Here is a 27,709-nt window from a genome sequence, read left to right on the forward strand (position 1 = left end):
GAACGAATGAACAAAAAAGATTTCTATTCCAGCAAGAAAATAGGAGTTAGAATTACAAAAATCATCTTGTGACTTTTCTTGTGCTGGGGAGCTGTTTGGGTTATGTGAGCACTCAGAGCTGCCTGGGCAGCCCTGTGTGTGTTGACAATACCACATAATGCTCCTCAGTCACACATGGGGGAAAATTCCTCCTCAGGACACGAACCACACACAGCAGAACATGCCTGGTGTTTGACAAATGCTTTGTTAGAGAGCAAGGGAGGAAGCGTTCCAGTGCCCAGCAGCACATTGTCTGTATTTCCGCAGTAATTTAAGGAGAGCTGCTTTCCATTTTTTCCTGAAATGTATCTGTATCTGCAGTGGATGCTGTAGTGATGCTCTCTCTCTGTGCAGGTCATCGGGACAAGCACAAGCCTCTCCAGCCCTGAGGCTGCTGTGCTGGGGCCAGCCAGGAAACCACAGTGCTTCCAGGTCTTGGGAAAAGGGAAACTCGTCACCAGTGGAGATTCAAGAGTGAGAGATGAGGAAGGTTTAATGATGGAAAAGAAAAAAAAAAACAGACATAAATGGGAGCTGAACAACAGGAAATTTTATTAATTTGGGATGAATAGTAAGGAAGCAATCAGAAATCCAATAAACCAGGACTTCATCAGATAAAGCCTGACTTGAGCTCGTCTGCATCACAAGTGCATGGAGGGACTGGAGACCCAAGCACAGGTGAAGAAGCTCAGTGTTGGCACTGCTGGTAACAGTGTGGGGAGTAATTAACAGTTAATGTGATGAAAACATCCAGGTTTCTAGAGAGAGGAGAATGCCAGGTACAACCTGCCAAGTGCACCCACCGACTGTGCTGACAGCCCAGCCCAGGCTTTGTCTGCTGCTCTATCTGCTTTCTTTGATCAAGGCAACACAAACCAGAGCTCAGGCCCAGAACTGGCTGTGTGTGCTTTTAGAACACAAACAGATCCTGCTCAGCTTTTCTTCCTCCACTGTGAGTAACAAAAGCTTATTTCAATTGGCCCTGGGTTTGACAACAATTAACTTTGGAAAGAGGGAATGGAGACCATGTAATTTTTCAACAAACTGCAAAACTGTAAGCCAAGAAAAAATTTGCCCCCACTTTCATTTAAAACCCACTTACAAACCCTGCATAATTTTGCAGGTGTTTCTGATTTAAGCCACACTTGTTTGTTGTTTGCTGCTTTCCCCAAGCAAATGCCAAACTAAAGGCTTGCTGTGATACAAAGCATGCGTTCCACAGAAGCTCCAGGACTGTTGCTCCCCAGCATCTGGGTCCAGGAACATCATCCCTTGATGGCCCAGGACACACAGGGCTCGGGAGCATCCCTGGGAGCACAGTGTGGCCACAGCCCAGCTGTTCATTCACATGGGAACAGCATTTGCATGTCCTGATACCTTAACAACTCCCAGACCTGCTACCCAGCCCAAAGAGGGGAAAATGACCTTTTATCCTCAGGGAACTGGTTCCTTGTGAGTTCTTTCTCCCCTTCCAGGCAGCTGCTGGCTGGGGAGCCAAGAGCAGGAGAACAGTGCATTTGTGGCTGCAATTAAAAGATTTCCAGCAGGTGTGATACACCTTGGATAATTTCCACAGTTGGCAAAGACTAGATACACATTGACCACTGCTGATTTTATGCACCTTGAAAAGTGCATTTTGAAGACAACCTGTTGTATTTTCCACAGATGGAAGCAAAAATAATGCAGCTCAAAGTCAGGGTAGCAAAAAAAGATGCAATGCCAGCAGCGTGTTTGTCTTTTTCCTTAACCAAACTACCCCTATTCACAAGTAAAAAGTGGCCCCAGAGAAAGCATTTTACCAACTGAATTTCTTTCATTTTAATACCTCAACAGTCCCACCCTAACTCTCAAGCCAAGCTCAGGAACAGATTGATGTGACTTATTTACACTGTTTTACAACAGGAAGATAGTATTTTTTATTAAAATACTCCCAAGGGATTTCTTACTGTTATTAGAAATATGAGGCTGACCCGGGAGTAGGTCTGTGCTTTACAGGGAAGCTGACTGCTCCCAGGGACTCTGATTGTTTGCGGCCAAAAATGCCAGGTTCAGAAACATTTTTAAAAAATTCTCAATCAACGCACAAGAACCTTGGTCCCAACCCATCAGCAGACATGTCTGAGAGCTGAGGGTGATGACTGAGCCCTGTTCAATGAGGGCTTGTACCTTTATTTGGATCTGAGTCACCTTCTGACAGGTTGCTCTGTATCATACCAAAGGCATCCCTGTGCATTATGCACATTCGTTGCCAGCTGGAGTTGTCTCACTGTGTTGAAAATAAAAGAATAATGACATTAATGATTTGCCCCAGAACACATTGCTGGGGAAGTCATACTTCAGGACTTGACAGGTTCATTTTGAGTTGTGTGAGTAAAAGTAGCTGTCAGTAAGGTAAAAGAGCAGGAAAAATCTGACACTGGTGTCCCAAAGCCTACCTGAATTGTGTTCTAAGGGCAGAGCTGGGCCAGATAAGCCATGCACAGTGAGCTCACAGCCACATCCCCCAGGGCCAGTGTCAGTGCAGTGTCCAGCTGTCCTCAGCAGGGCTGCTCTGCCACAGACACACGCTGGAGCTGAGCTGTGCAGCGCTGCACCACGACAGCCAGCCAGGAGAGAGCTCTTCTCATGCACACCTCTGTGTGTGTGGGTCAAAGGCAATTCATTTACAGACAGACACAGGTAGATTTTGTGCTACTTTGTTGGGGTGGAAGGAGTCTCTTATTAAAAACTCCATAGCTAGATGCTAATAGGCACGTACAAGGAGCTTTTAACTGGGAAATACTCCTCAAACTTTTTTCAAAGGATCCAAAAACCTATGCCTTCCACCATTTAACTTGTTACTAAGCAGTAGGAAAAACCCACCCATTATTCCAGCAGAGCTCTTACACACCCATCTGTATATTTGGCTTATAACACACAGTACTGTTGAAGTCAAACACAGGTTTAACACATCACTTACAAGTTCTTCCGAGAACAGAAACACTTGTGTGGACTTCCTTGGGTTTCAGAATAGCTCCTTCATAGAAATGCCACAGTCAATCAATTAAGAAAGCTAAAAGTAATCAGTCACCCACAGTTGATTGGATTTAGTACTTGGTGAATGCCTTTTTGTTCTTGGATCAACTACACCCACTTTCAAAGCTGATTAAAATTTGTTGATGATCTCTTCCACCTGTTCAGGGTGATAGACTGGCTCCAAAACTAATAATTTCCAAAACTCTGTGTAAGTCAAAAGTAGCTCCCATCAGGGTGCAGCCCGTTAGGTGCACATGCAATGTGAAGCAGCATCTGTGGAAGAAAGGTTTAGAGACATCACATTTTGAATCCCTGCTAAAGACAGAAGTGTCTCTGGGCACAGAAGAAGCTGAGTTGCTGCCTGCAAATGCTCAGCAGCTGCCCCTGCCTTCCCCAGAGCCACCCTGCACGCACACAGTGCGGGACAGCATCAGTGTGGGTGAATCTCCAAAACTTGCAACAGCACTGTTCTGCTGGTGCCACTGGAAACACAACAGACAGCTTATTCAGGGCTGCTGAGCCCCTGAATCCTGGCTCTGCCGTTCCCAGGGCTCCAGCAGGCACATAGATGTCCTGCTTCTTCAGCAGCCACAGCGGAACACCGAGAGAGGCTGCAGAAATTACAGAAATGGTCTCCGAGGATGCCGTGTTGCAATCCAAACCATTTGGGTAAATAAAACCCATCTGCCATCGTAACATGAACCTGAAAACAGAAGCTGACACAGCCAGGAGTTGCAAGACTCCACGGAAACCCTCCTGTCTGTTGTTGGATACAATTATTTTGCATTGTTCAACAAGTACTTCAAATATTTGTATGAGTAATGGCCACATAAAAAAAAAATCAACAGACAAAAAGACCAGCCTAAATGTGCTATCACTGCTTGAGTCATTGCCAGACCACACTTTAAAATATATTTTCTGGTGAAATATACAAACAAAATTACCTAAGTTTCATGTGGCACGTAGATAAGGAGTAGATCTTTAAGCTGATGCAAGTCAGGGCACTCCCAGTGAAATCAATTCATACCACCTTCAGGCTCAGATCAACTCATTTATCCTTATTTCCTTAATTGTCAGTGTCATCTTTTCTAGGCCATTCATTTACGCTGCTTCAATCAACACAGCAGCCTCTTTATTTGTGGAAGAATATCAACATTCAATGTTAACCCTTTCTTTTTAGAAGCATTATTTTTGAACAGAATTGTAACAGTTTTCCGAAAAGGTGGAGGTAAATGCTCTTTTATACTTGTCACCCAGTGTGACTCTGCTGGCTGGGTGTGCTCAGCAGATGAGCCAGGCACTCCCTGGGGACCCCTGTGCTGCATTCTGCCGTGTTGAGTTCACAGGTGATTCCACTGGCACGGGGCAATGAGAGGGCACAGGCCTCCACAGCATTCTGAAAACTTGAGGGCAGAATCCTTAAAGGGCTTTTGGATTTAAACCTACTGAAAACTGGCACTGCAATGCCCACTCCCCTCCTGCTATCTGCATTTCCAGAGCATGAAAGGTCTGTCCAGCCTCAGCTGCTGAACAGCCCAAACACTGACGATATTCCAGAGTGAAGGACCTCATCCCAGCCTTCCAGAGAGCAGGAGCTCAGCCACCATCTCCTGGGGCCCCCGTGACACCTGGGACCCTGCTCAGGCCTGCTCAGACCGGGGTGGCTGCTGAGGAGGAGGCAGGACACTGTGTTCCACCATCCCAGAGACTGTTTTGGGGAGGAAGGACTGACAGAGCAGGGAGGCAGAAGGAAGAGCAAGAGCAGGACCTGCCTCAGGCAGCTGTCTCAGACTGCCTCAGGGCATGGATTGCTCCAAGGCAGGAGAGGCACCAGGGCAGCACAGCAAGTCCCCCCACCACAGCTCTCCAGCCCCTCTGAGCTCACTTGGCTTCTTGCTGTGATGGTTGGCTTCTGAAAAAGGTGATTAGAGTGGAGTTTTGCTAATTTCATTAGCAGGATGCTTAGTGCAAGGCTGAAAATCCAAGTGGGAAGCAGGAGTTCATCACCTGAGCTGCTGCACCCCCTAGCCAAGCAGCAGCATTAAAAATTGGCAGTAGGCACCTACCTGCACCTATAAATGCTTACTGAACTTGGGGGAGGCTGGTTACCTGGTCAGAAATGGGAGAGGAGCTGGGTTCCTCATGATGGCTTTTTTCTGCTGACCAGTGGTTTTAATTTTAAAAATAGTCTTCAAAAAATGAATGTCTCAAAATGTCTCAGCCCATTTAATTAATTACAAGATTTTGTAGAAGAGAGTAATGAGTAAGTTCAAGAGCACTATAAAAACAAGGATTTATATCATCTTTTGTTGGACTGGTTAAAGGCTAGTAATCCACAGCAGATTACTGGGATATAATTGTCCCATATGTATAAATACATGTATATGCATGAAAGTAAATTAACATAGCATATTCCTGTGGCTACTCTCTCCATTCTCCATGGAGAATACATTTTACTAAACTGATTAGAATGAAATGCTTTAGGTTTTAATTTTACTTTTAAAAGTCTACATATTCATATAACTTACTTGGAGGCTCCTATAAACAAAGAATTATGTTCAAGGCCACTGCCAGAAATAAGATATGTCAGGGGTCTGTAACCCATTCAATAGAGGATCAGTCAATGGCCCAAGGGTACTTCCTTGCAAGGGGAAGGGTAAAATAACTGAGGTCAAGGCCTCAAATGCAGCTCTAGTTTTAATCATGTTGCTGATTTAGAGCAAAACATGCCTTTTTTTTTTTTTTTTCTTTTTTTCTGCAATTGTCAGAAAACATTTTGGTTCTCCTCACATGTCTACCGTCTGTTTTTCACACTGCACCATGCTCAGGTCAAGGACAGGGATGTTCAACATCAATGAAATGCAAACATATAGGCTTTATGTGGAAATAGATTTGCTTGCCTCGTGCAAGCACAAATGTGCCTCATTGCCATGTTTAAATAAGTGGAAAGAATGAGGGAGAGAAAAAATGTGTTTTTGGCCAGGAAAGCTTGCAGAAAAATCCATATACTTTGAAGTAAATTAAACCATTGGGGTAAAAAGTTTCTAGAGGATGATTTCTTAGATTTGGGAGCTAAAAGGGGAAGGGAGCAGAGAACAGCAAAAGGAGGGGAAGGACCTAAGTGTTCAATCCTCAATGGACATTTTGAAACAGTTGTCTCTTAAAAAAGATATAAAGGTTCATCTTTCATTCCACAATGAAACTAAACAAGTTGTAAAACATCTTTGTGCGTGTGAAATGGAATCTGTTTCTCCACCCATGACACATTCTCTCTTAATACCTGACTGGCTGAACCCAGGCCCCTCAGAAACACCCAGCTGGCTGCCCTCCTCACCCAGCTACAGAAGGTGAACTTGCTTTTAAAACACAACCACCCAGTGCTAGCAGCGGGGCTTTTGTGCACCAGCACTGCACAACACTGTTCCACTGACATCACTGGAGTATTTCCCAAGTAGCTTGGTTCAAAATCTTCTTCAAATAGCTCCAAATCTTAAGGAAAATTCTACAAGAGCCACTGTTGTTTCTTTGCCTCCCATGAACGGTGCACATGTGTACTTTGGGTAGTTAAAAGCCCAAAGTAAGCAGCAGCCCTGCAGAGGCAGCAGCACCCGTGGTACCCACAGGACACAGCCCACACCCACCTGCCCATCACACACCAACAACATCTTTACACAATGTCTGTGCTCTCAGTGCCTTGGAGGCCCTCCAGGGAAACCATCCCTCTCCACTTTCTGCTGCTCCTGACACCTTTCCCCTTCTCCCTCTCTGGCCACGAGTCTCCAACACCAGCCCACTGACACAGCCCCTGAGCAAAGTGGGCAGTAACTCAGCAGCAAGGCCTCCACAGGAGAGGTGACACCCCGGCCCAAAGGACAGCTGTAGGATTTCTGCCAAGGACATCTGACCTTAGGCAAGGGGAGCAGGGGAGAGACACTATCCCTTAGCCAATCCCAGACATGAATATGAAAAATGATGGCCCTGTAGGTTTTTCTGAGGCACAGTGCCCATGAATAGCCCCTGGTGACCAAGGAGGTATCACTGATATCATTAACAAGGTCAGTCTGGCTGCAGCACCCTTCCCACCCCACAAACACCAGTGAAAGGAAGAGCAGCAGAAAGGAACAGCAATGTGCTTTAAGGTATGTGCAGGAGCCACACAGCTCAAATGAACTCTGGGAGTGCATTCCTGTGAAATCTGCTGAAGAGAATAAATCCCTTTGGGGCAAACACCAGGATTGTTACTCTGAACTCTCTATCTGTATCTGTTGTGGATAAACTCTAAATTAAAAAAAAAAAAATGCAATAATTAGAAATAGTCCATTTCAGGTTTGTACAGCAACTACTTTATTATTTTCAAATGCAAATGTTTGCATTGTTTGCTATTTTACAATTTTACAAACTAGGTATAAAAGACCATAAATAAATGACATAAGTTATGTGTACCTAAAATTCACTGAGGGAGAAAAAAATTACAAATTAAAACAAAATAGAAAAATCTATATATCTAACCCAGAGATCGTTCAAATGCACAAACCAAGAAATGCTGTTAGATTTTTTCAGTATGAACTAAATTATAATATGCCTCATACATTCTAATTTTAACCACAGTCCTTGCATATTCCAACATACTTGCAGTGATACAAAAAAATAAATGCACTCTCTTTTTATTTGTCTGATTAGTATTTCAGATTTTTTCTTTTTTTCTGGTTATGAAAATGTCACATAAAAGAAAAATACTGCTTTTTAAGTCCTGTTTACTGGTTACTTACCAGCTTTTTTTTTTTTTTTTGTATTTTGTATTTTTATACATATATATTTTTAATACATAAGATCCATCACAAAATTAGCACAGCAAGAAACCCGGACAAACATCAACCATTGGTGTGTGAGCAGGACAACTGAACACACTCGTCGTGGGGGCCAGGGCGGCGCTGGCCCGTCCCCGAGGGCAGCAGTGCCATGACACTCGCCTTCCTGTGTCTGCAGCTCCGTCTGGAGCAGCCTGTGGTGGCCCAGCCCGTGGCCAGCCCTGCAGGGCACAGCCAGCGGGCCCTGGTGCCCGGCTGTGCCAGCCTGAGCCCCAGCACAGCTCCCCTGGCCTCCCTGCCACTCCTCTTCCCAACCAGGGACTGACCAGAGGGTCAGCGAGGAGGGAAAGGAAAACAGGAGCAACCTCGGGACACCATGGCACAGCTGTGGGCAGGGCTGTGCATCCGTGTGCCGGAGCAAGCCCCTGTCCTAGGGCAGGGAACGGCCCCTGGGAGCACCTGGGAGCACCAGGAGAGCGCCGGGGAGCACCTGGGGAGCACCAGGAGAGCACCAGGGGAGCACCTGGGGCACATGGCCACGTGCCATGTGTCCCCTGCCCTGTGCTGGTGGCCCTGCATCCCCTGGGTGCAGGCACTCAGCTCCACCCCAGCTGCCTCACACTACACTAGGGTGAACTCTCCAAACACAGAAAGCCCTCCTAGGTGGTATCAGTACGCTGCAGCTCTGCTCCCTGGGCCATGGAAGAAAGAGTGTCTTCTCCTGCACTTCAACTGCACAAGGAACAGGACACACTTCACAACTCTTGCTAACTATAACTTTACAGGTCTTGTTGCATTTTTGTTCCTTATCTGTGCTGGGAACAAGGGAAGTGTTCTGATTATTACGTTGCACACAGAGCAAGGTGCTTCTGTGAATGGAAGAACTGCATATATTTGTTAGCATTCAACAAGTCTTTAAAATCCTATTTTTGCAGATAAAAAAGGCTACGTAAGAATTCAGCTCAGGATTACCAGTGGATGGAGATGCAGCTGTTGCCTCCACCACCTTGCCACCGAGAAACTGGTTGTTCTTGGTCATGAGCAGGGCACTAGTACGAATAAACAACACTTAACAAAAACCTTTAGCACCCTTTTAGATCCTGCAATCCATTACTCCAAAACTAACTCAAAATCGCCGGTTTCAGGCTGCAGAATTACCCAACAACGTTAGTGTGGCAGCTAAAAAATACACTTACAGATATAGAAATTTCAACACTTTTTAATGTGTGTGTTCTTGCTATGATTTCAGACTTGAGCTATCAGCCTGGTCTCATAGGACAGGGGACTCCTGTGTTTCCAGAGGTGTTTGGGGCACACTCACAGGCAGCTGTACACACGAGGTGACCTGCACGCCAACACACGTACACAAGCACACGTACGCACCTTTCGGAGGACATAATGATCCATTATCCATTCAAGGAAAAAAATATATTTATATCACTGCAATGGCACCTTTAGTGTAAAATGTCACTTCAGCAATGTACACAGGCAGCTCACAGGAACTGGGTTCTTTGCTGTGGCACCTGGCCTGGTGTCCATGGTAAGATGTGTAGTGCTCTGTCACCTTCATTGGTCCGGGATGCAGCGGTGACAGCCAGGGGAATGAGGAGAGACAACAACAAAATATATAAATAAAACCAAAGGTAAGCAGAGAAAGCAGAAGAGGATGAAAATCAAAATCCAGAAGTCTGCAGGGATTTGACACAGTACATTCCTCAAGTGACAACTGGGTGCTGAGTCTTAACGAGTTAGTTATCGCTCAGTGGAGAAAAACAACGGAGTGGGTGGCCCAGGAAACAAAAAAAAGAGAAAGTAAAAGTCACACTCTCTTCAGGGACCAAAGACTGTTCAAAATGCCTTTTCCAGAATCAGTGCTATGGAAGACATAACTGTGGGTCCAGAGGCTTCATGTCTAGTCTGTGTTCCTCCATGGTCAATGTGATCAACAGGACGGGCTACGAGGCTGTGAAAGCAAAATCCGTTTCCCTGCATGAAAAGAGAACCCAAGTTAAATGTATTAAAGCACAAGCACCAAGACAGATACCCAAACTTGCCCAAATGGCAGTGCTCAAAGGGTGGGAACTCTTTGCCTTCCCTGTCCTTCCTTCCCTCACACTATTTCAAAGTCTTGCTCCCATGGCATGCTTTACCTACAGATCTGTAATCAACCAATCTATCTTTCTATCTATATTTACATGGGCCACCTTTTTTTTTTTCATCCATCTGCTCTCTTCAAGCTAAAATCACATTCCAGTGGATTCCCCTCATTGGCCATATTTTATCACAGGAAACACAACCACCAGTGGCAGTGCTGAAAACCCAGCATCTGAGCTGCCTTCACAGTTTTCATTCTATAGGGACACAGTTTTCCATTTTATGTGGAAAATATTGCACTGTTTTGAATTACCACTACTAGACTCCAAGACAGCAATTTAACAAACTGGCCAGAAAATCGGATGTATTTTGGTTTTAGATAAAAAGATGATCTCAACAGAACACAACAGATTTACAGCAAGGAAACTTCAAGTATCTCTGCACTTAAGAGGCAGAAGAATTTTTCCTGCTGAAAGTACAAATGTCAGGTCTTTAAAATGAGTAACTGCTTCTTATGTTGCCTGGCAAAGTGACATTAAAACATGCTGGTTTAAGTAGATTTTTTTAAGAAATCTTAAAGTTCTTGAAATGGAAAAGCTTTTATAAGTAATACAGCAGAACAGTTTATACTGAGCTGTCATGACTTGACAGCATCCAAATTTAGCATCTCATATTCAGAACAAGTTGTTCTCTGAGAGAGTTGGGAGTGAGGGAGAGTTAGTGGTTAAAATCAGCAAGTTATTGTTAAAAGTGACAAAAAGTGATGTGAGTGACAATACAGTATGTGTGATTTGTCCAACTGAGTGAACTGTTTTGGATTTAGGATAAACTCAATTATTAAGAAAGTTTGACACATAAAGCCACTAAATCATTTCTGATTTTGCTGTCAGGTGTGGAGTAGGACCAAAATATTATAGACTAAAGAACCAGTCTGAGTGCCATTAAACTATAAATGTCACCTTTCTGACATTGTGCCTGGCACAGCTGAAATGCAGTGTCAGTTCTAAAGGACATGTCATGAAAATCCTTCTCTTACTCAGCACAGAGTAAGTGTGGCCCGTCTCTTTTCTAAGGTCATCTCATCACTTTGGTCCTCAGAAGGACTTTAAAGGAATCTAATTTACATACTTTGTTCAAAAAGAGTAATAAAAGCTTCACAACACATAAATTCAAGCCTCAGTGTGTTCAGAGCTTTACTGGATAAAGCTTTATCCTGTGTGACCTACTGAGGACATCCACATTGCCATAGCAGTCTCCTAGACCTAGCAGCCCAGGGGATGCTTTCAGTCACTCAGCTTCCATCTATTCCCTAGAGGAGGAGAGGGCAGCTTCCCCATGCTCCATCTTGTTGGCCAGACCTGCAGAGGGGTGCACTCTGTACCTGGCACTCACACCCACAGCTGCCCTGATAACTCCAGATGCCCACCCTTCAGGGCTGGTTTCCAAAGTATATTTTGTTCCCACAACTGATCTAACAGGATCATGGTGTGTGAGCTGTTACACTGCTGCATTGCACAGCGTTGCACAAAACCTGAGAGGCTGCACGCACAATCCCATTTCTTTCTGCTCCCCTTCCCATAAAACCTCTGACACCACAACTGAAGCACGTCTTTCTAGAACCCAAATATTGCTCTTACTGCTGTTCATGAGAGTGCAGGAAAAGTCTTTGGTTCTTCCTGTGCATTTATGAGTATTTGTACTATGGCATCCATTCCTGTTGAGTTTTTCCAGCCACAGCATAAGGGCATGCCTGCTGCTCTCCATGGGAAGTGGGGTCAAGCTCTCACCACTGAGCTGAGCCCCAGGACACTCCTACACCTTGTCTGCATGCCCTACCAGGCAACAGCTTGAGAGCAATTTGAGATAGGGCAATTTTCATTGCCACCAAATACAGCAAGCAATGGGAAAGGCTCAGCAATTAGTCTGGGAAACCAGCACAGATTCTTACAAACCAGTTAGGAACCCCAAATAACACATACCACAGCAGCTTTTATTTTCCCCCAACAGCGACAAAATCCTAGCACAGCTCACAAAATAAAGCACCATGAACACGTTGGACGCTGTATTCCACTGACCTTCCGTGAGGTAAAGGGAGCGAGTTTCTTGAAAGAGAAAAGTCTGAAAGCTCCACAGCCACGATTGTCACAGCTGACTACTGGCAAGATGGTCACAAAAGTCTTTCAATGGTAGGCTTCAGCACGACACAACAGCCAAGAACCTCCCCAGAAGTCCAGTTTTGCCCAGTAATCCACAAGGTGGGACACTTCATGTCTCAAGCCCATAAACAGGTAGATCACTAATTGGCAGGCACTGATTAGCCACACGATATTCTCACTGAGGTTTCTGCAAGGTGTCAGTGATGCATCAAGACTGCAAAGAATATCCTAGGGCAGGTTCTTCATTCCAGTGAAAGATACACAACGGTGGTTTCACCCACAAATAAAACACTATGGTTGTAATCCTACAGGTCACAGGGAGAAGGAAAGTAATGCTGTTGTTTCTTAAGCACAGTATCTGGCAGCAAACATATCATCAAAACTTGAATGTGACTTTATATTTATATAGATACATGTATTTTACATATCATTGATCAACAGAGAAGTATGTTCCAAGAAACAATTTGTTCCAGATCTGGTTTCAAATGACGGCTTGTCATTTCTGGAGGCCCCCCTCCCAACACACACGCTCGGGTTCCACAATCTGTACATCAAGCAATGCTGCAGATCTTTATTTCGACGGGCGAGGAGACGAAGTAAAAAAAGTGCAGTTCTTCAATTAAAGTGCATGGATGAGGTAAACTAATTTCAAGAGTTTTGAGTTTATTCAGTGCTGGCTCAGACGGGAACCATCCTGCCGTGCATCTGTTGCATTTGGGTGCGCATCGCTTGGACGCTGCTCAGGATCTTGTTCTGGTGTGCCAGGGCCGTGATCCCAATCCTGGCCAGGTCCCTGTGGAAAGCAAGGCAAGAACGAGGGGCTGAGAACCGTGGATCAGATGTTGGTGCGGAGAAAAATATTAAAAGTCAACCGCAAGCAGCATTAGCAAAAGCAAGGCAGATGTACAGAAATGTTTAATTAAATAAGTGGAGGCATTGTGGAGGCATTTTAAAGTTATCCTCCATCCAAATAAAAGGCATTCCATTCCTTTAATGAGTGTAATGACATGCAGCACAGAGCAAAAGAGGCTGATTAAATCCAGATTTACCAGTTTTTTTGTTATATTGCTGAGTACTTACTCCTGGTTCATATGCACCACAGCCTCTAGGGTGGTATAGCCAGCAGCTGTGAAGTTATCCTTGTATCGCTCCATTTTCATGGCTTGGAGCCAGTCACTGACAGAAACAACCGCCGAGAACTCAGGGGAGCTGGGATCCAGCAGGGCTGTGCTAGGTCTGGATGCCAAACAGTGAAAGGACAGAGAAATAGTGTCAGCTGGATCATGAACCACAAACCAAAGTTTGGTCTCTGCAACAATTAACCTCAATGATGAGGGAAAGCAAGGGCAAGAGGCTGTGCCCAATGAAACTGGTGGCTCTGCACATCAGCTCAGATCAATGCCAGAAACTGAACAAGATGCAAAGTAATGGGCCAATTTTTGCTAAGAATTAATTTGACCTGAGGTTTCTAATTTTGGTTTGAGATCTCATTTGAACCACAATACAGCTCATGATTGCCATCTCAGATACAACCAAGTTCACAGAAAATGTTTTTACTCCCCAAAACAAAGAAGATGGCAATGCTGGAAGGCGTTTGGCCTGCTGGGTCTGTATCTCAGGGGCAGCAATGCCAGACCTTGCCAACCCTGCATGTGTCAGCCTCCAGCTCGGCAGCTATAGAAACACTACTGAAGTATGTGCAAAGAACTGGGAGCTCACACCCTGCCAGACTGGTTTGGAGGGTAAAACTCAGGGCGGGTTCAGATAACTTCTGCTTCTAGCCAGGTCTGCTCAGTGCATTCAATCAAACTGGGGACAGCAGGGAGTTAATCCCCTCTTTAATCAATCCATTCCTGACCGAGTGTGTGCCAGGAGTGGCGGGAATCACACCAGCTTTGATCTTTGTTTGCACTGTGGAATGTGCTTCTCATTTTGCCTTGCACAGTTTTGCCAATAATTACTTTTACAACATTTTCTTTCCTTATTAATATTGCATTTATTATTTCATGTATATCATAAGTCACAGTTCTATTAAAGCACTATAAATTACTGTTATCTATCTAATCAAAACAATTATCATTTAGCAATTTATTTGAAAATGCACATCATCAAAGGCTAGGTGTGCAATAGCATGCTTAGGTCTTGCCTGAGGCATTGAGTACATGCTGGTAATGCCTGGTTCAACTTTTTACTGCATTATCTAACACAAGACCGATGATAGTAACCTATTTATATATAATTATACTTCATGTATAAAGTAATGTATTAATAATGGTATATGCATATTTGACATTGCTATTCTGAAGACAAGAAAAATATTTATAAACAGCCATGAACGTGAAATGACCTTGAATGGACTGTTAACTTACACACACACACAGAATGACCTTGAACAGGTCATTAACTATTAGAAAACCTATATATTTTCAAAGAGCACCTGTAAATTGAAAAGCCAGCAAAATGGAGAAGTTCATACTGCGATTCTTCAATCAAATTATCACAGCAGATCATACTGTGATTCTTACCACGTAAATTATTTAAGCCTCAAGGGAGGATACATTTTTGCCAGGCTCCCAGTGCAATCAAGGCAATCTGGAAGACGTGGTGAGTGGCCTCACAGGGGTAATGATCCCTCTTCTGCTGACACACATTGTAAGCAAGACTCACAAAGGGACACACAAGTTTAAAAAAGGATGTTATTCTTTTGGAGGCTGATACAGAATCTCTGTTACCCCCTCACTGATTCAAGGAACTTAATTTTGCATTGTCTAATGCATATTTTTATACCTTCCCTCCTACTAAAAAACATTTTCCTATTATCTTCCTAGCTTCTTTTAAGATTTTTTTCCATATATGTTGTAAGCAAATCTACCTGACAAAGTAGAGACATTTGAAAAAACTAGACCAGAGCTGGCAGAGATCAGTAAAGCTCCTATTACTTCAGCAGTGTTTCACCAGCTTAAACAAACTGCTGATCTGTCCCAACAAAGATATTTTGGTTTTACCCTACAACTCTGGGAGTTTCCTTCCTGCTGTACTTCTCTTGCACGTATCAGGTACACCACGCTTAGCAAACAAAACAAATGTAATGCGGGATCGGTGGAGACATGAAACTGGCTTTCCACAAAATTAAATTCAAATTCACATAAAAATTAATCCACACCTTCCCAATGCCCGTGAGGCGTTGGCTGTAATGCTGTAATGCTCATTTGCAAATCCTACACAAATCTAGGGTTTATGAAAGTTGATGATGTGCTTTTCCTGCAGAAAACCACATCACTCCTGTTAGCTGCACTGACTGAGGTGACCCTACCCGTTCCCTTTCACCGGGGGGAGAAGGGGAAAGAAGCAGCAAACTTTGCCTTTCACCAGAGCTTGCCTGTATCAGGATGTGCTTAATGCTGTGCTGAAAACTTGCTCAGTGTTGGTGTGATCCAGCAGCAGCTCTGCCCACTCCCCTGTCCTCTTGGCAGGGCTGGCGAGCCTGGGTGCCCCGGGGGCCACACAGAGCCAGCAGAGCTCAACCACACAGAGCATTGGCTGCTGTGCAGGCTGGCCCTGTGGAGCTGAGAGCCACCTGCACTGTGTGTGTGCCACCTGTATTGTGTGTGTGCCACCTGCACTGTGTGTGTCACCTGTACTGTGTGTGTCACCTGCACTGTGTGTGTGCCACCTGTATTGTGTGTGTGACACCTGCACTGTGTGTGTGCCACCTGTATTGTGTGTGTGACACCTGTACTGTGTGTGTGCCACCTGCACTGTGTGTGTGCCACCTGCACTGTGTGTGTGCCACCTGCACTGTGTGTGCCACCTGTACTCTGTGTGTGTCACCTGCACTGTGTGTGTGCCACCTGCACTGTGTGTGTGCCACCTGTACTGTGTGTGTGCCACCTGCACTGTGTGTGTGCCACCTGCACTGTGTGTGCCCCCTGCCCTCTGTGCCACCTCCCCTGTGCCCCCTGGTCACCACCAGAGAGCACAGCTGACCTGGAGCTCTCGCTGCCTGTCCTCTTCAGGCTGTTGGGGTTGCGGATGAGCTTGTCCAGCATGTTGACGATCTGCCCAAACTTGGGCCGGTCGCTGCGCTCCTTCTGCCAGCAGTCCAGCATCAGCTGGTGGAGGGCGATGGGGCAGTCCATGGGCGGGGGCAGCCGGTACCCTTCCTCGATGGCTTTAATCACCTGCAAGTGGCACAGTTAGGAGACATTAGAGAGCCCCAGACTGCTCAGTCTGCCAGCTGAGCACCGTTTATCCCAGGGCCATCCAGACTATGGTGACAAATCCCCGATTAAGTGATACAACATGGAAAATTGCTCTCGGACTCAGACAGCTGGTGGTCTCAGAACTGTCATTTCTCCTCAGCAATTCAGAACTGAAAGGGTACAGCACCCAGAGTAGACATCAGATATGGCAGGGCAATTTGTCAAAAAAAAGCACATGGGATACATGGATGCTGGATGCCAGAAGAGCCCTGGTTAGAAATAAGCAGCTAGCTTCGTTGGACAGAGAGCTGGAGAAGCTCTACAGCAAGTCTTTACCATCAGTCAGTTTTGGGTGCAATATTGCAAAATGAGACTGTATTTTCCCCATAATTTTTAAGGTACAGCAGATCACTCCCGTCCCGCTGTCCTCCCAGGCTAGCTCATCTCTGTCAGAAACAAGCAACGGAGAACCTGTTTGCTCACTGCTGGATGCTCCGAGCCAAGAGATGCAGAGATGGGAACCCTTCTGTGCAGCTTCACAAAAGTCCAACACATCTTAAGTAGATATTTCATATTTAACATAACCCAGAGAAACTCAGACTGAAGTCACTTCAAACCCTCTAAAAAGCACTCCAGAGACTCTAATGGCTTCTTAGCTCTCTCAGGAGAATGGGACATGACCAGATCTCAATTCTGACACGACAGGGACATGACCCAGGAGCCTTCAGATCTGAATTAATCGATATGACACTGCTGGCAGGACTCACCATGAGACCAGGAGTGCTCAGAGACTGAGCTGCACTAAATTCCCTCCTTCTGGACTTGTCCAATTAGTGGCTAAAACCCACTGGGAGGACAAGGTGAGGGATATACTTGCATTATTAGCAGCTGTTGGGTGACCACAAACAAAGTGGCCCTCACTCCTGCGGAAAGCATGAAGATCCTTTTGATTTCTCTTGATTCAACAGACACTGAGTATAATTTGAGATCCACTTCTGCTTTGCTGTGAGAAGCACTGCTCTTGCCATCATTAAGGAGGAGAAAAGGCATGTCTATGCTACGGACTGTAAAGAGTGTGCAGAGACAGTAATATTGGCTTTCCCTGTCTTGTTCAAGCCAGCTTTTCAACATGGTCTAGCAGTGCACAGTCGCAGTGAACACCAGCCTAACATAAACAGCTCTAATAAAAACAGCTCTGTTTGTTGCAGTGAGCTCCACTGTGCTGTGCAGACATGCCTGATATAACCGAGACACATCTGGCGTTTTATTTTCTTGCTAAGTCTTGATGACTTCCTGTTAGCAAAAGGAAGGCAAGATTGGGTGCCAGAAGAGACATTTCACATCAGAAGGAAATTAAAATTATATCCCTCGTTTAGATTAAATGCCATCCACATCTAGACACTCTTTGAAAATGTTCAGCCCTACAGAAGAAAGAAGATGACTTGTAAAACGCCTTAACCACTCCCATGGCTGTATATTTAGATTACCATTTTCTTCTTCCTTTATTTGCTTGTAAATCCCTTGGGAAAAGAATTATGGATAATCTAGGCCTCATTTTCATTGGGATTTTTTTTTTTCATTTAATAAAAATTCTATTAGCAAAAGCTCTTATTAGCATTATTATTAAATACTCTTCTGGAACAGCAGCCATTGTGCAAGGTCCCTCTTGGAGCACACTGAAATAGTCCAGATGGTATGGTTAAACAGGACATGCATAATTTAAGAATGGTCATTTACAAAAGCCGCTTTTTAAATGCCCTCAGGGGGCAGCTATGCCATTGTCACAAGGATGCTCTGACTGATTATCAGAATTGGATTTCCTATGTGTTGATTTAGATATCCTACAAGAAATAAAATCAACTGCAAGAGTTATAAGCATAGTGGAGCTTCAAGAATCAACTACCAATAGGAAGCCAAATTTAAGTGTATTTCTCTTAAAGCCATTCAGTAAGCTCAAGATATAATATGAACATTCAAATCTTCCTTCTCTTGACAGTATTACGATTTGACAGTTTAAATACATTAGTTTCCCTTTCCTCCATTTTTCTTTAATTCCTACTTTTTCAAATGTGAAAGACCAAACCAAATAAACCCCATACAAAAAGTACAGACCCTAACTTGAGAATGCCCTAGTCCATGAGCTTAGACAAAGCTTGAAGCACTCCAGGAACTTTAGTTCCAGAGAGGTTCCCTGAGAAAACAGGAGTCTACCACCCATGATATCCTTTTAAAAGCCTGGAATAAACATCTTGTAGCCATATAGCAATTTCCACAGGAACACACCAGCAGTCACCTAAGGACAAAGATAAAGGCATGGGGAAGGGAAGGGACAGAAAATGCTGGGGAAGCTCAGCAGGAGACTCACATCTTGATTGGACATGTCCCAGTAGGGTCTCTCCCCGTAGGACATCACCTCCCACATGACGATGCCGTAGCTCCAGACGTCGCTGGCCGAGGTGAATTTGCGGTAGGCGATGGCCTCGGGAGCAGTCCACCTGATGGGGATCTTGCCACCCTGCCACCAAGCAAAGGAACCACAGCCTAGTGAGTCACTGATACAGCAGTGTGCGTGCCTGACACCGTTCTACACATTCAAAATACAAAATGGTTTTTTTTTGTGTACAACTCCAGAACCCTTCTCAAAAACGCATCCACTTTCTCTCCTGCTTGCCATAAAGCTGTCAGATCCAACCAGGAGGCAATGCTGCCCATCTGTTTTCTTTAGACACGAGGAGGCGAACCAGTAAATTGTTAAATGTATTTTTATCAGCCTTCCAAGAGATCTCTGCTTTGGGCTATGCTGAAGCCTGAGAACAAGCCAGGGGTTTTACAAAGTATATATTAGAGATTTAGTTGACAAAACAAATAATTACGTGCTGTTAATTACTATTTCCTTGCTTGCCTGTCTGACCTGTCTGGCCTGTTTCAGAAAAATAGGATTATAAACATTTCACTTTTCAAAAAGGTAAAATAAAGAGAGGATGAACTGGAAAGGTTTATGAACACAGTGGTGTTTCCCGTGGGTAATATCCCAACTCCTACCAGAGATGTGAGAGGGCAAGCAAGCCTCTGGGCTCTCCCAGACCCTGGGGGAGGAGTTCAACACCAAACCAGGGTACAAGGCTGCTTTTGATACCTGTTGGACAAAGCTGCCTCTTCTTACAATACTCCTTTTTAAACAAAAAAAAACACTAGGCCATCTGATTTGGGCCACTGAGGTCCTACACTGCTTAAAAAGGAGCTCACTCCATCCTGTTTTTCTGATTTTGCCTTAGCTGAGTGATCCCAGGCCAGAGATTTCTCCTCTTGTTTATGCTAATATGCAAGGTGTTTTTAATTGAGCTTTCGGTTTCCTGCCGTTCCATCTGGGGAATGACTTAAGCCGAACAAAGGTTTTCGGGGTTTTTTTCATTTGCTTTTATGCTTTTTTGATTAAGTTTAGTTTGGTAGGTTTTTTTCCATCCATCTCCTAGATAGCTTTTATCCATAACCAAGTGCAGTGTGTGCATACTTAACAGTATATTGTTCTACTTTATCTCTCAAGTGTTTAATATGGCCTGGTTCCAAAGCCAAGGGAAATCAAAAGGGGTCCTTCTCCTGGCTACTTCAGCCTTCGCATAAAGCCCTTTATGAATCAGGTTGTGGCAATATGTGCCTTGGTGACTACAAGATGCTCTCACTTTACTGAGTTACTAACAGGAGCAGAACACATCATTCTCTTAAAAAATGCTGCTTTAAAAACTGCATTCTATTGCAGCCTCTCTGATTATGCAAAAGCTTTATTCCTCCTTTCAGACACAGATGCACCAACACTGTTTATACATGGTTGTCATTCTAAAAATTGTCAATAAGCTCTTTATATTTAGCTGCTTGAGCACAGTGGAGTTAATCCAAATATTCCTGATCTTTCATTACTGATACCAAATGAAGACAATGACTGTAAAGCAAATGTCATTGGCTCTCTCTAGTTTACTCCTGAGAGCCAACAATACCATATCTCCACTTGCTAAATTCAAAAGGAAGCTTTTCAGTCATTTCTGTCTTGCCCTTGTGTGCTTGTCTAAACTCTGATTTCCCTGAGTATAGCTTTTCAGACCTCTGCTTCTGCTTCTTCCACTTGCCACCCTTATGAGTGAGAGATACCAAGGCTGGCCAGCATTTAATACTACAGGAGTCTATCCTTTCCTGTAATGAGCTGTGAATCCATTAAAGGATGAGTGTTGGGATTAAACAGCAAGATCTGAGTGCTGCAAACAAACTCAGCACTAGGGAGAACAGATGGAGAATGGCAGATATTTAAAAACGAAGAAAATAAGCAATTAAAAATGGAGACTTTGTAAACGGGCGCTTTTCTCTTTACATTGCATTTTGATATTAGAGGTATTGGTACAAAGGCTGGTAATGGCTGGGATGTTGTTTTGTGGCCAGAAAACTTGCATTAGCCCTATTCCATGTGCAGCATATTAAAATGGCTTTAGCAAAATTACCTAACAGTGGGATGCTGAAATATAGATAAAATGGGAAAGAAACAAAAAATGGGAATGCAGGCCTAATACTTTTCCCAGTCCAAATTACTGAGGTCAAATTTATGACTGGCTTTGTGATGGGCAAAAGTGGATGCATCTTTTTTATCTTTTTTGTGGTGTGTCTATAACTGCTGTATCAAACATGAGTAGGACCAGCCACTGGGAAACCATGTTTGTAGACAGCAGAAGGAACAGAAGTCCAGGCTCTAATTTCTGGCATCAGATTCCTGTCAGGTGCTTGTATCATGGTGAAGGAACAAGAGGAGTACATGGGTCACATCCTCAGAAAAGAAATACTGCTGTGGCCACTGCTGTAGCAGCAACAGCACATCAATTTACAGGTGAGCCTGGGCCAATGCTTACTTTTGGGTGAGATTTTAGTGATTTTTCACTTGTGACTGAGACCCTTTTAAAACAAACCACTGTCACCTTCCACACAGTCAGACAAAACCAAGGTGCAGGCACGACATCATGGCCATTTTCCTTCCCTCCTCACCCGTGTGGTGTAAGCTGCCTCAGGGTCATCCTCCAGGACCCGGGACATGCCAAAATCAGACACTTTGCAGACCAGGTTGCTGTTGACCAGAATGTTGCGAGCAGCGAGGTCCCGGTGGACGTAGCTCATGTCAGACAGGTACTTCATCCCTGAGCCAATGCCACGGAGCATCCCCACCAGCTGGATGACTGTGAATCTGCCATCATTCTTCTGCATATGGGGAAAGGACCAAGATCACAGAGCATTAAGCTAAAAGCTATATTATTGCCACTGCTGAAATTGGCAAAGAGCAGAGGTGTGGATTCCCATCTTCTCTCAAGTTAAATGCAGTGTTATTTCCTCACTCTCCTCACCAGTGTCTATAATTCACCAGTAAAGCAAAAACCCAGAGGTTCTGTCACTGCTTTCAGTGATGCAGTATCCCACTTGAAATGAATTTGATTTTAATGAGTCTACAGCACTGCAATGCTTTCAAAAATGGAGCGAGACAGAACTGCTCACATTAAACATGGATTATTTAAGATCCTGCTATTTTTAAAATTAATTTATTTTATATTCTTCCACTTTATATTTGTTCTGATTTTTGACAGAAGCAACACCAGAAAACAGAATTTGCCAAGTACTAACATAATTTTTTTAAAAGTGCACAAGTTTCAGTATCTTTCAGAGAAAAAAAAGGAAGAAAGAAAAACAGAAAATGTTTTCCAGTATAAAATCTCCTTAGCTTTTGAAGAAATCACCTACCCTGAGGAAAGCATCCAAGGAACCATTCTCCATGTACTCAGTTATGATCATTACTGGTTTACCTAGAGTGCACAGAAAGAAAAACACAATTCCTTGATGAACGCCAATGTTAATGGGATAAAAATGGCTTGCACATGATTTTACTGCCAAGACACCTGGCTTACACAATCTAATTTAATTTGAAAAGCACCGAGCTTATGCCTCAGCTGTGGGGAGCAAGAGATGAAATATTATAGGACAGAAACATTTAAAGGGCCCATCTGGAAGGTTAACCCTTTGGTTGACTCATTGACAAGGTCTTTAAGTAAAGTGGCTCCTGTTCTCTAAGGAATATGTGAATTGATAATTGAGAACTAAGAAACAAAGATCTGTCCAAACCTGACAAAAACCTTTAGTGTAATAAATTGCTTGCAGAGCAGAAAATGGAATTTGTGAGTGCTTTGGTCTCTGTCTTTTTTGAAAGATCAGTGCTTTAGGCAAGTTGGAAGCTGCCACGAGCTACAAGGTATTCCAAGACAACTGGATTCAACAATGAAAAACACAGGATGTTCCTCTCAACCTTCTCTGTCCCGAATTTGTATTCTGCATCTCTCGTTTTTTATAAACGAGCCAAAGCCATTTGCCTTCTGAAATCAGCCGGGGGCAAAACGATTCAGTGTCCTGTGTCACACATGGGGCACAGAGCCCAGCAGCACCCAGCTCCCCGTGCTGCAACAGGGGCCAGGCTGGGCAACCGGAGGAGAAATGCCGTGTTCCTGACAGGGGGATGCTTTCTGGGCACTCTCCTGCCTAAAACAACAGCAAATACACAATTAATGATTGATGTTGTCTTTAAGAGTTTTATAAAGGTCATACAGTGCTGAAACTGAGAACATATAGGTGCATACAAGGAACATTAATTATTTCATGGAGTTAAATCCATATTTGGCATACAGGTATTTGTAGAAACAGGTCTGATAAGATCTCAGAAGAGCAGTGGCAGAAGTACACAAGTAACTCATCAAAGGTTGAATGGCAAAAGCCCAGTCCCAAGATGAGCAGTATTAAAATAAGCACCTGACAATCAGAGCTGTCTGGCACAGCAAACCCTCCTCTCTCATGCTTTACCTACAGGAACTATAGAGCTTTCTTCCTAAATGAAAGATGATGTCCCAGAGAAACTCAGCTTTTACTTCCTGGAGCAGGTCTGAATAAGGGAACATTATAGAGAAAGAAGGCTTCAAAGGCCAGGTCACCTAGACTGTAAAAAGCTCAACTGCATTTCGGCATAGGAGGTATCAGAACTACTTAATTTTTCCTTGTTTCTGTCACCAGCAAGGATCTGCTCCAGAACAACCATCTCTAAAATTACCCTACCGTGAAATGTTGCAGCATTTAAAGTTTCCCTAATAGTTTCTACCTCAGTGCATCTTTCACCAAGATTCTTTCCTCTTCATTTGTCAGGGAGTTCTGGTTCTGAAGTAACCTTTTTTTAATTAGAAAACCATATGCCATAAGGACTGACTGGAACATTTTACCACATTCCACTTAGGCCAACATCTATGTGCGGTACATAACTTATTTCACTCATCATTACTTATTTCACCTTTCTGGTTCCAGCACATCCTTTACAGGCCTTTTACTCCTCCTGCTTTTACTTCTCTTCTCTGCTGGTATCCAAATTTTTACTGTTTTGGTCCCATGCAAGCTGGCATGCCTGTGAAATGCCATTATTGAATGCTGCAGAGAAGCAAGGGTATTGCATAAAGCAAAGTGCTCTGGATGAAGGGCTAGGTGACCTTGGCTGAGCACATCCTTAAGTAAAAGGATGTAATAAAACATCATCCTCCCTCTAATTCACCTTTGAAAGCATTCTGTGGGAGAAAGAGGAAAAACTTCAACCAAATCTGCATATGGCACTGTTTCATTTACGCTTTGCAACTGCGACAGCAACCCTTCCACTGAACAAATACAGCTAAATGAGTATTAATTAACCTTCTTCAATCAAAAGATACTATGTCAACGTAGAAGGGAAAAAAAGATGACTCTTTTAGTGCATTAACATGTAATTTCATTACTCAGGCACTTCTTTAGCAGGGGAGGGGGGATAGAGAGAGGAGGGAGAAGTTACCATCAGCGAGTCAATTATTAAAGTACTTGACTAGCAGCCAATAATTTATTCATGGTTTTTTGCTGCCTCTCTCAACCCCCATCTATACCGCTATTTATCTCACATTTTAATTTTCAGTTTATTAAATGCATTCATTTATCACAGCATTCAGAAAACCTATGGAGAAATGGAGATAAATGTGTTCTCAAGTAGCCCCGTTTCCCCAGGAGCGCAGCTCGGAGGTAACGGAGCCGGCTTGTGCCGGAGCATCGCTTACTGGGAGCCAGGAACGGAGCACTCCCAGGTCACACTGCCACCTCCTCACTGAAAATTCCCAATCATTTTAATTCACTGATAACTGCATTATGCAAATGTCTACGGTCATTTATAAGTGCTGGAGCCGTAGCAGCTCAGGGGCTTCTAGCCTCAGTGGGATTTCAACACAAAGATTCCCCTGCTGTCTTTTTTTACTGAGGTGCTGACACAATCACTGTCTGAGGCAAACACTGTGGCCTGATCACAACCCTCTTCCCCTTTGTTTTAACAGCCGCAGAGACAGACACTCAGACCTGCCAAATTTAAACAGAGTACTGTATTTTAATTTTAGTTTTCAGGGAGGCTCTCAGTGAAGGATGGCCAAAATTAGTCCAAACTGCTCTTTGCCTTTAAAAGCAAGCTGCCACACACTGTATGAGACATGTTCAACTTTTGAGAGAAGGCAGACCAGGAGACAGCAACACAAATGAGCAGGGGTAAGATTTCCAGAAACAAAAGTGGCAGAGTAAGTATCAGCTCTCACTGACATTCAAGAGGGACAGTTTTACAGTGGAACTGATGGTTTTGATAACCCTCTATGAGAGGTACTTTGTTCTTCTAGTGATATTTTACTTTTTAACTTTTCATCCATCTCGAATTTTCATTGCTCCCACTATTAATACCCTGCATTCATGTTCCTCAGGCTGCAGAAGGTGAGTTTCAGAAAGTCCACTCTGACAGCAGCTCACAGGATCACTGCCTGCTTTCTACACCACCCTGAGCATGAGCCCCAACATCCAGAGGGGTCTTTTAGGATTAGCAAGCAGAGCCACCATGCTACCCAGGGCAGCTGGAGCAGAGACAATACCTACACCATGGCCATGGCACCTCCTCAGGTCAGACCCAAGCACTGGTGTCTGACAGGTGCATTCCAGCTCTCGCCTACACACAGCACCCAGCAAGCACTGGCACTCTCTAAGGCACAGGGTACACTCTCAGACTTGAAAAACCTCAAACCAAGCAAACAAAATGATTGTCCAGCTAAATTCTGCAGAGTGAAATTAGCACACCTGTAAATCAGAGAAAACAAATAAGCAAGTTTCACACTAAAATAACCTGCTTCATTTCAAAGGCTTGTTCCTTACATCTGTGCTTTGTACTTTAAACATATGACTGTGGAGTTTTGTTTTGGTATTTTTCCCCCATCATTTTGAATTCTTCGCTCACCATCTGCTTTTGCCTATCCTCTAACAATCATCTCAGTCTAGCAAAGATGTGAAAGATGCCTGCTTGGCATAGCAAGAAGGGATAAAAAAAAAAAGCCAACCCCTGCAGTATTAATTCCTTCTACAAAATCTTGTACAAGCTGCCTACAGATAGAGTATCAGTTGAAACTGTAAACCCATTTATAGCTGACAACAAGATTAATGACTTGTCCTGCACTGATTTCCTCCTATTAGCTATCAGTGGATCTGTTCCATCTGTCATTTTACAGGAAAGATGGTAAGAAGGGAAAAAAAAAAAAAAGCCAGCACACACCACACAGACTTAATTTCTCAGTGACTTCCAAATTGGACTTGTCATGAAAATGACCTACTTACATTTAGTAACTACACCTTCCAAGTGGATGATATTGGGGTGGTCAAATTGTCCCATGATACTGGCCTCACTCAGAAAGTCTCTCCTTTGTTTATCAGTGTAACCAGCTTTTAGAGTCTTGATAGCAACACAGATCTCTCTTTTTCCCGGCACTTTGAGACGTCCACTGCACACTTCACCAAACTCCCCTTAAAGAAGAAGGCACAAGAATCCATGGTCACAAGCCTGAAGCATGCACTTGTGTTGTCAAACTGTTGTGTCAGTACATTTGGGAGAACTGTCATACAAAAATCAAAGGATCACACGTTCCCCAAAAGCAAATTTAAAAGTGTATTTACAGAAAAAAATGCAAAAGTTCTGGCACTTACCCACACCAATAACTTTTTCAATCTTTATGCAGGAGGCATCAATTTCTTTGGCAAATTCCCTCACAGCTTGGTTTGGATCCTCATATGTAAAAGGATCCACATATGTTCTAACACCTGCAAGGCAGAAATGTTTTATTTGAAGTCACTGATCTACATGCTGCTGAACACAGAACATATGAGACTGAAGCCTTAATGATATACAACAGTAAAGAGAGTGTACAATAAAAATGTACTGTAAGCCAGGAATGACTGATAAGGAAGGAAGGACATAAGTATTTTTTCCCCCAGTGCAATATTTTAAAGTGTAAACATTTAATATTTCCCAATATTGATGTAAGGAATCAGGCTTTTGCCAATTAATGAGCTTCACAAATCATTGCCATGGCTGGAATAGCCTGTCATGGACCTGTGAGACTAAAACATATCTCTTTTTCCTATGGGAGCCAGGAAATTCTGAGCTCAGGTCCTGGGTTTGGTGCATGGAAGTAACAATAGGATTCAGTGCTGGAAAAAAGGCAGCAAAGTTCACATTCCTTTTCCTGCAGGACTGCATCTGGCCCATTCAGAAACTGCTTTAGCAGGGTGTTCTGGGGAAAAACACTGTCTAGAAATCAAGTGGCTAAGGACAAGTGTCTTGAAATGAATGGCAAGGAAAAACGGAAAAATTTGATAGACCCTCCTCCTGTCTGTACCCTCAAAACATTTTACCCAGATACTTCTATTTTCCCTGTTACTAGAATAAATAAATTTTGAAGCAGGATGTTTACCTGGGGAAGGAGAGGGGAAAACCAGAAACCTATTTGCCTCAAGAGGAATGCAATCCCTTATTTCCCGAGCACCAGAACATGAGCCATGTTTTACAACCCAAACCAAAGCCCCCAAGCACCAGGGCCCTTTACCTTGGTTCAAGTGTTTCTCCTCATCTGCCTCTTGCTTTGCCTTGCTGTACTTACTGCGCCTGTCAGAACAAAACACAGCCTGTGAGTTCAAAATAAGGATCTCACTCTGAAACAAGCTCGGTCGTCCTGACCTGCAGAGACTTGAGCTGCTGGCACCTGCCCCAGGCATGGCACAACCCACAACCAGGCCAGGAGGATCCTCACACTCCTCCACTACATCTTATTGACATCAAAGGAAACACAAATCTATTTGTATCTCAGCATTTAAAGAAAGGAAAAAAAAAAATAAAAATCTGTGCTTCGGCTACTTTTTGCTTCAAACTTACTTTTGCAATTGAGGGCCCAAATTGCTTTTTAGCCCTACCACACAGGGATTTAAATGCTGCAACAGAGGTGTTTTGGTAGATTGACTTTCAAAC

General features: G+C 43.8%; 1 protein-coding gene across 4 annotated transcripts in view; it reads right to left on the reverse strand.

The window, feature by feature from the left end:
• Positions 1-7,374: 7,374 nt before the first annotated feature.
• EPHA4 (EPH receptor A4) overlaps positions 7,375-27,709 on the reverse strand; it is a 105,548-nt gene continuing 85,213 nt past the window's right edge. For 3 of the 4 annotated variants that reach the window (XR_015773451.1, XR_001331765.2, XR_015773450.1), the window contains 10 exons: positions 27,291-27,349; positions 26,392-26,505; positions 26,026-26,211; positions 22,081-22,142; positions 21,337-21,546; positions 18,680-18,829; positions 16,100-16,293; positions 13,193-13,348; positions 12,032-12,905; positions 7,375-9,848 (listed from right to left, as the gene is read on the reverse strand). Coding sequence is in view for 1 of the 4 variants with exons in the window: in XM_088061086.1 (XP_087917212.1) it covers positions 12,791-12,905; positions 13,193-13,348; positions 16,100-16,293; positions 18,680-18,829; positions 21,337-21,546; positions 22,081-22,142; positions 26,026-26,211; positions 26,392-26,505; positions 27,291-27,349 (1,246 nt within the window). In the remaining 3 variants the exon portion in view is untranslated. Of the gene's footprint in view, positions 9,849-11,925; positions 12,906-13,192; positions 13,349-16,099; positions 16,294-18,679; positions 18,830-21,336; positions 21,547-22,080; positions 22,143-26,025; positions 26,212-26,391; positions 26,506-27,290; positions 27,350-27,709 lie in introns of those variants that run through there. The other variant, XM_088061086.1, reaches the window with a different exon arrangement.

This window comes from Pseudopodoces humilis, chromosome 11 (assembly GCF_049639895.1).
Source record: "Pseudopodoces humilis isolate 2021_Gansu_Grassland_sample_001 chromosome 11, ASM4963989v1, whole genome shotgun sequence".
Taxonomy (NCBI): Eukaryota; Metazoa; Chordata; class Aves; order Passeriformes; family Paridae; genus Pseudopodoces; species Pseudopodoces humilis.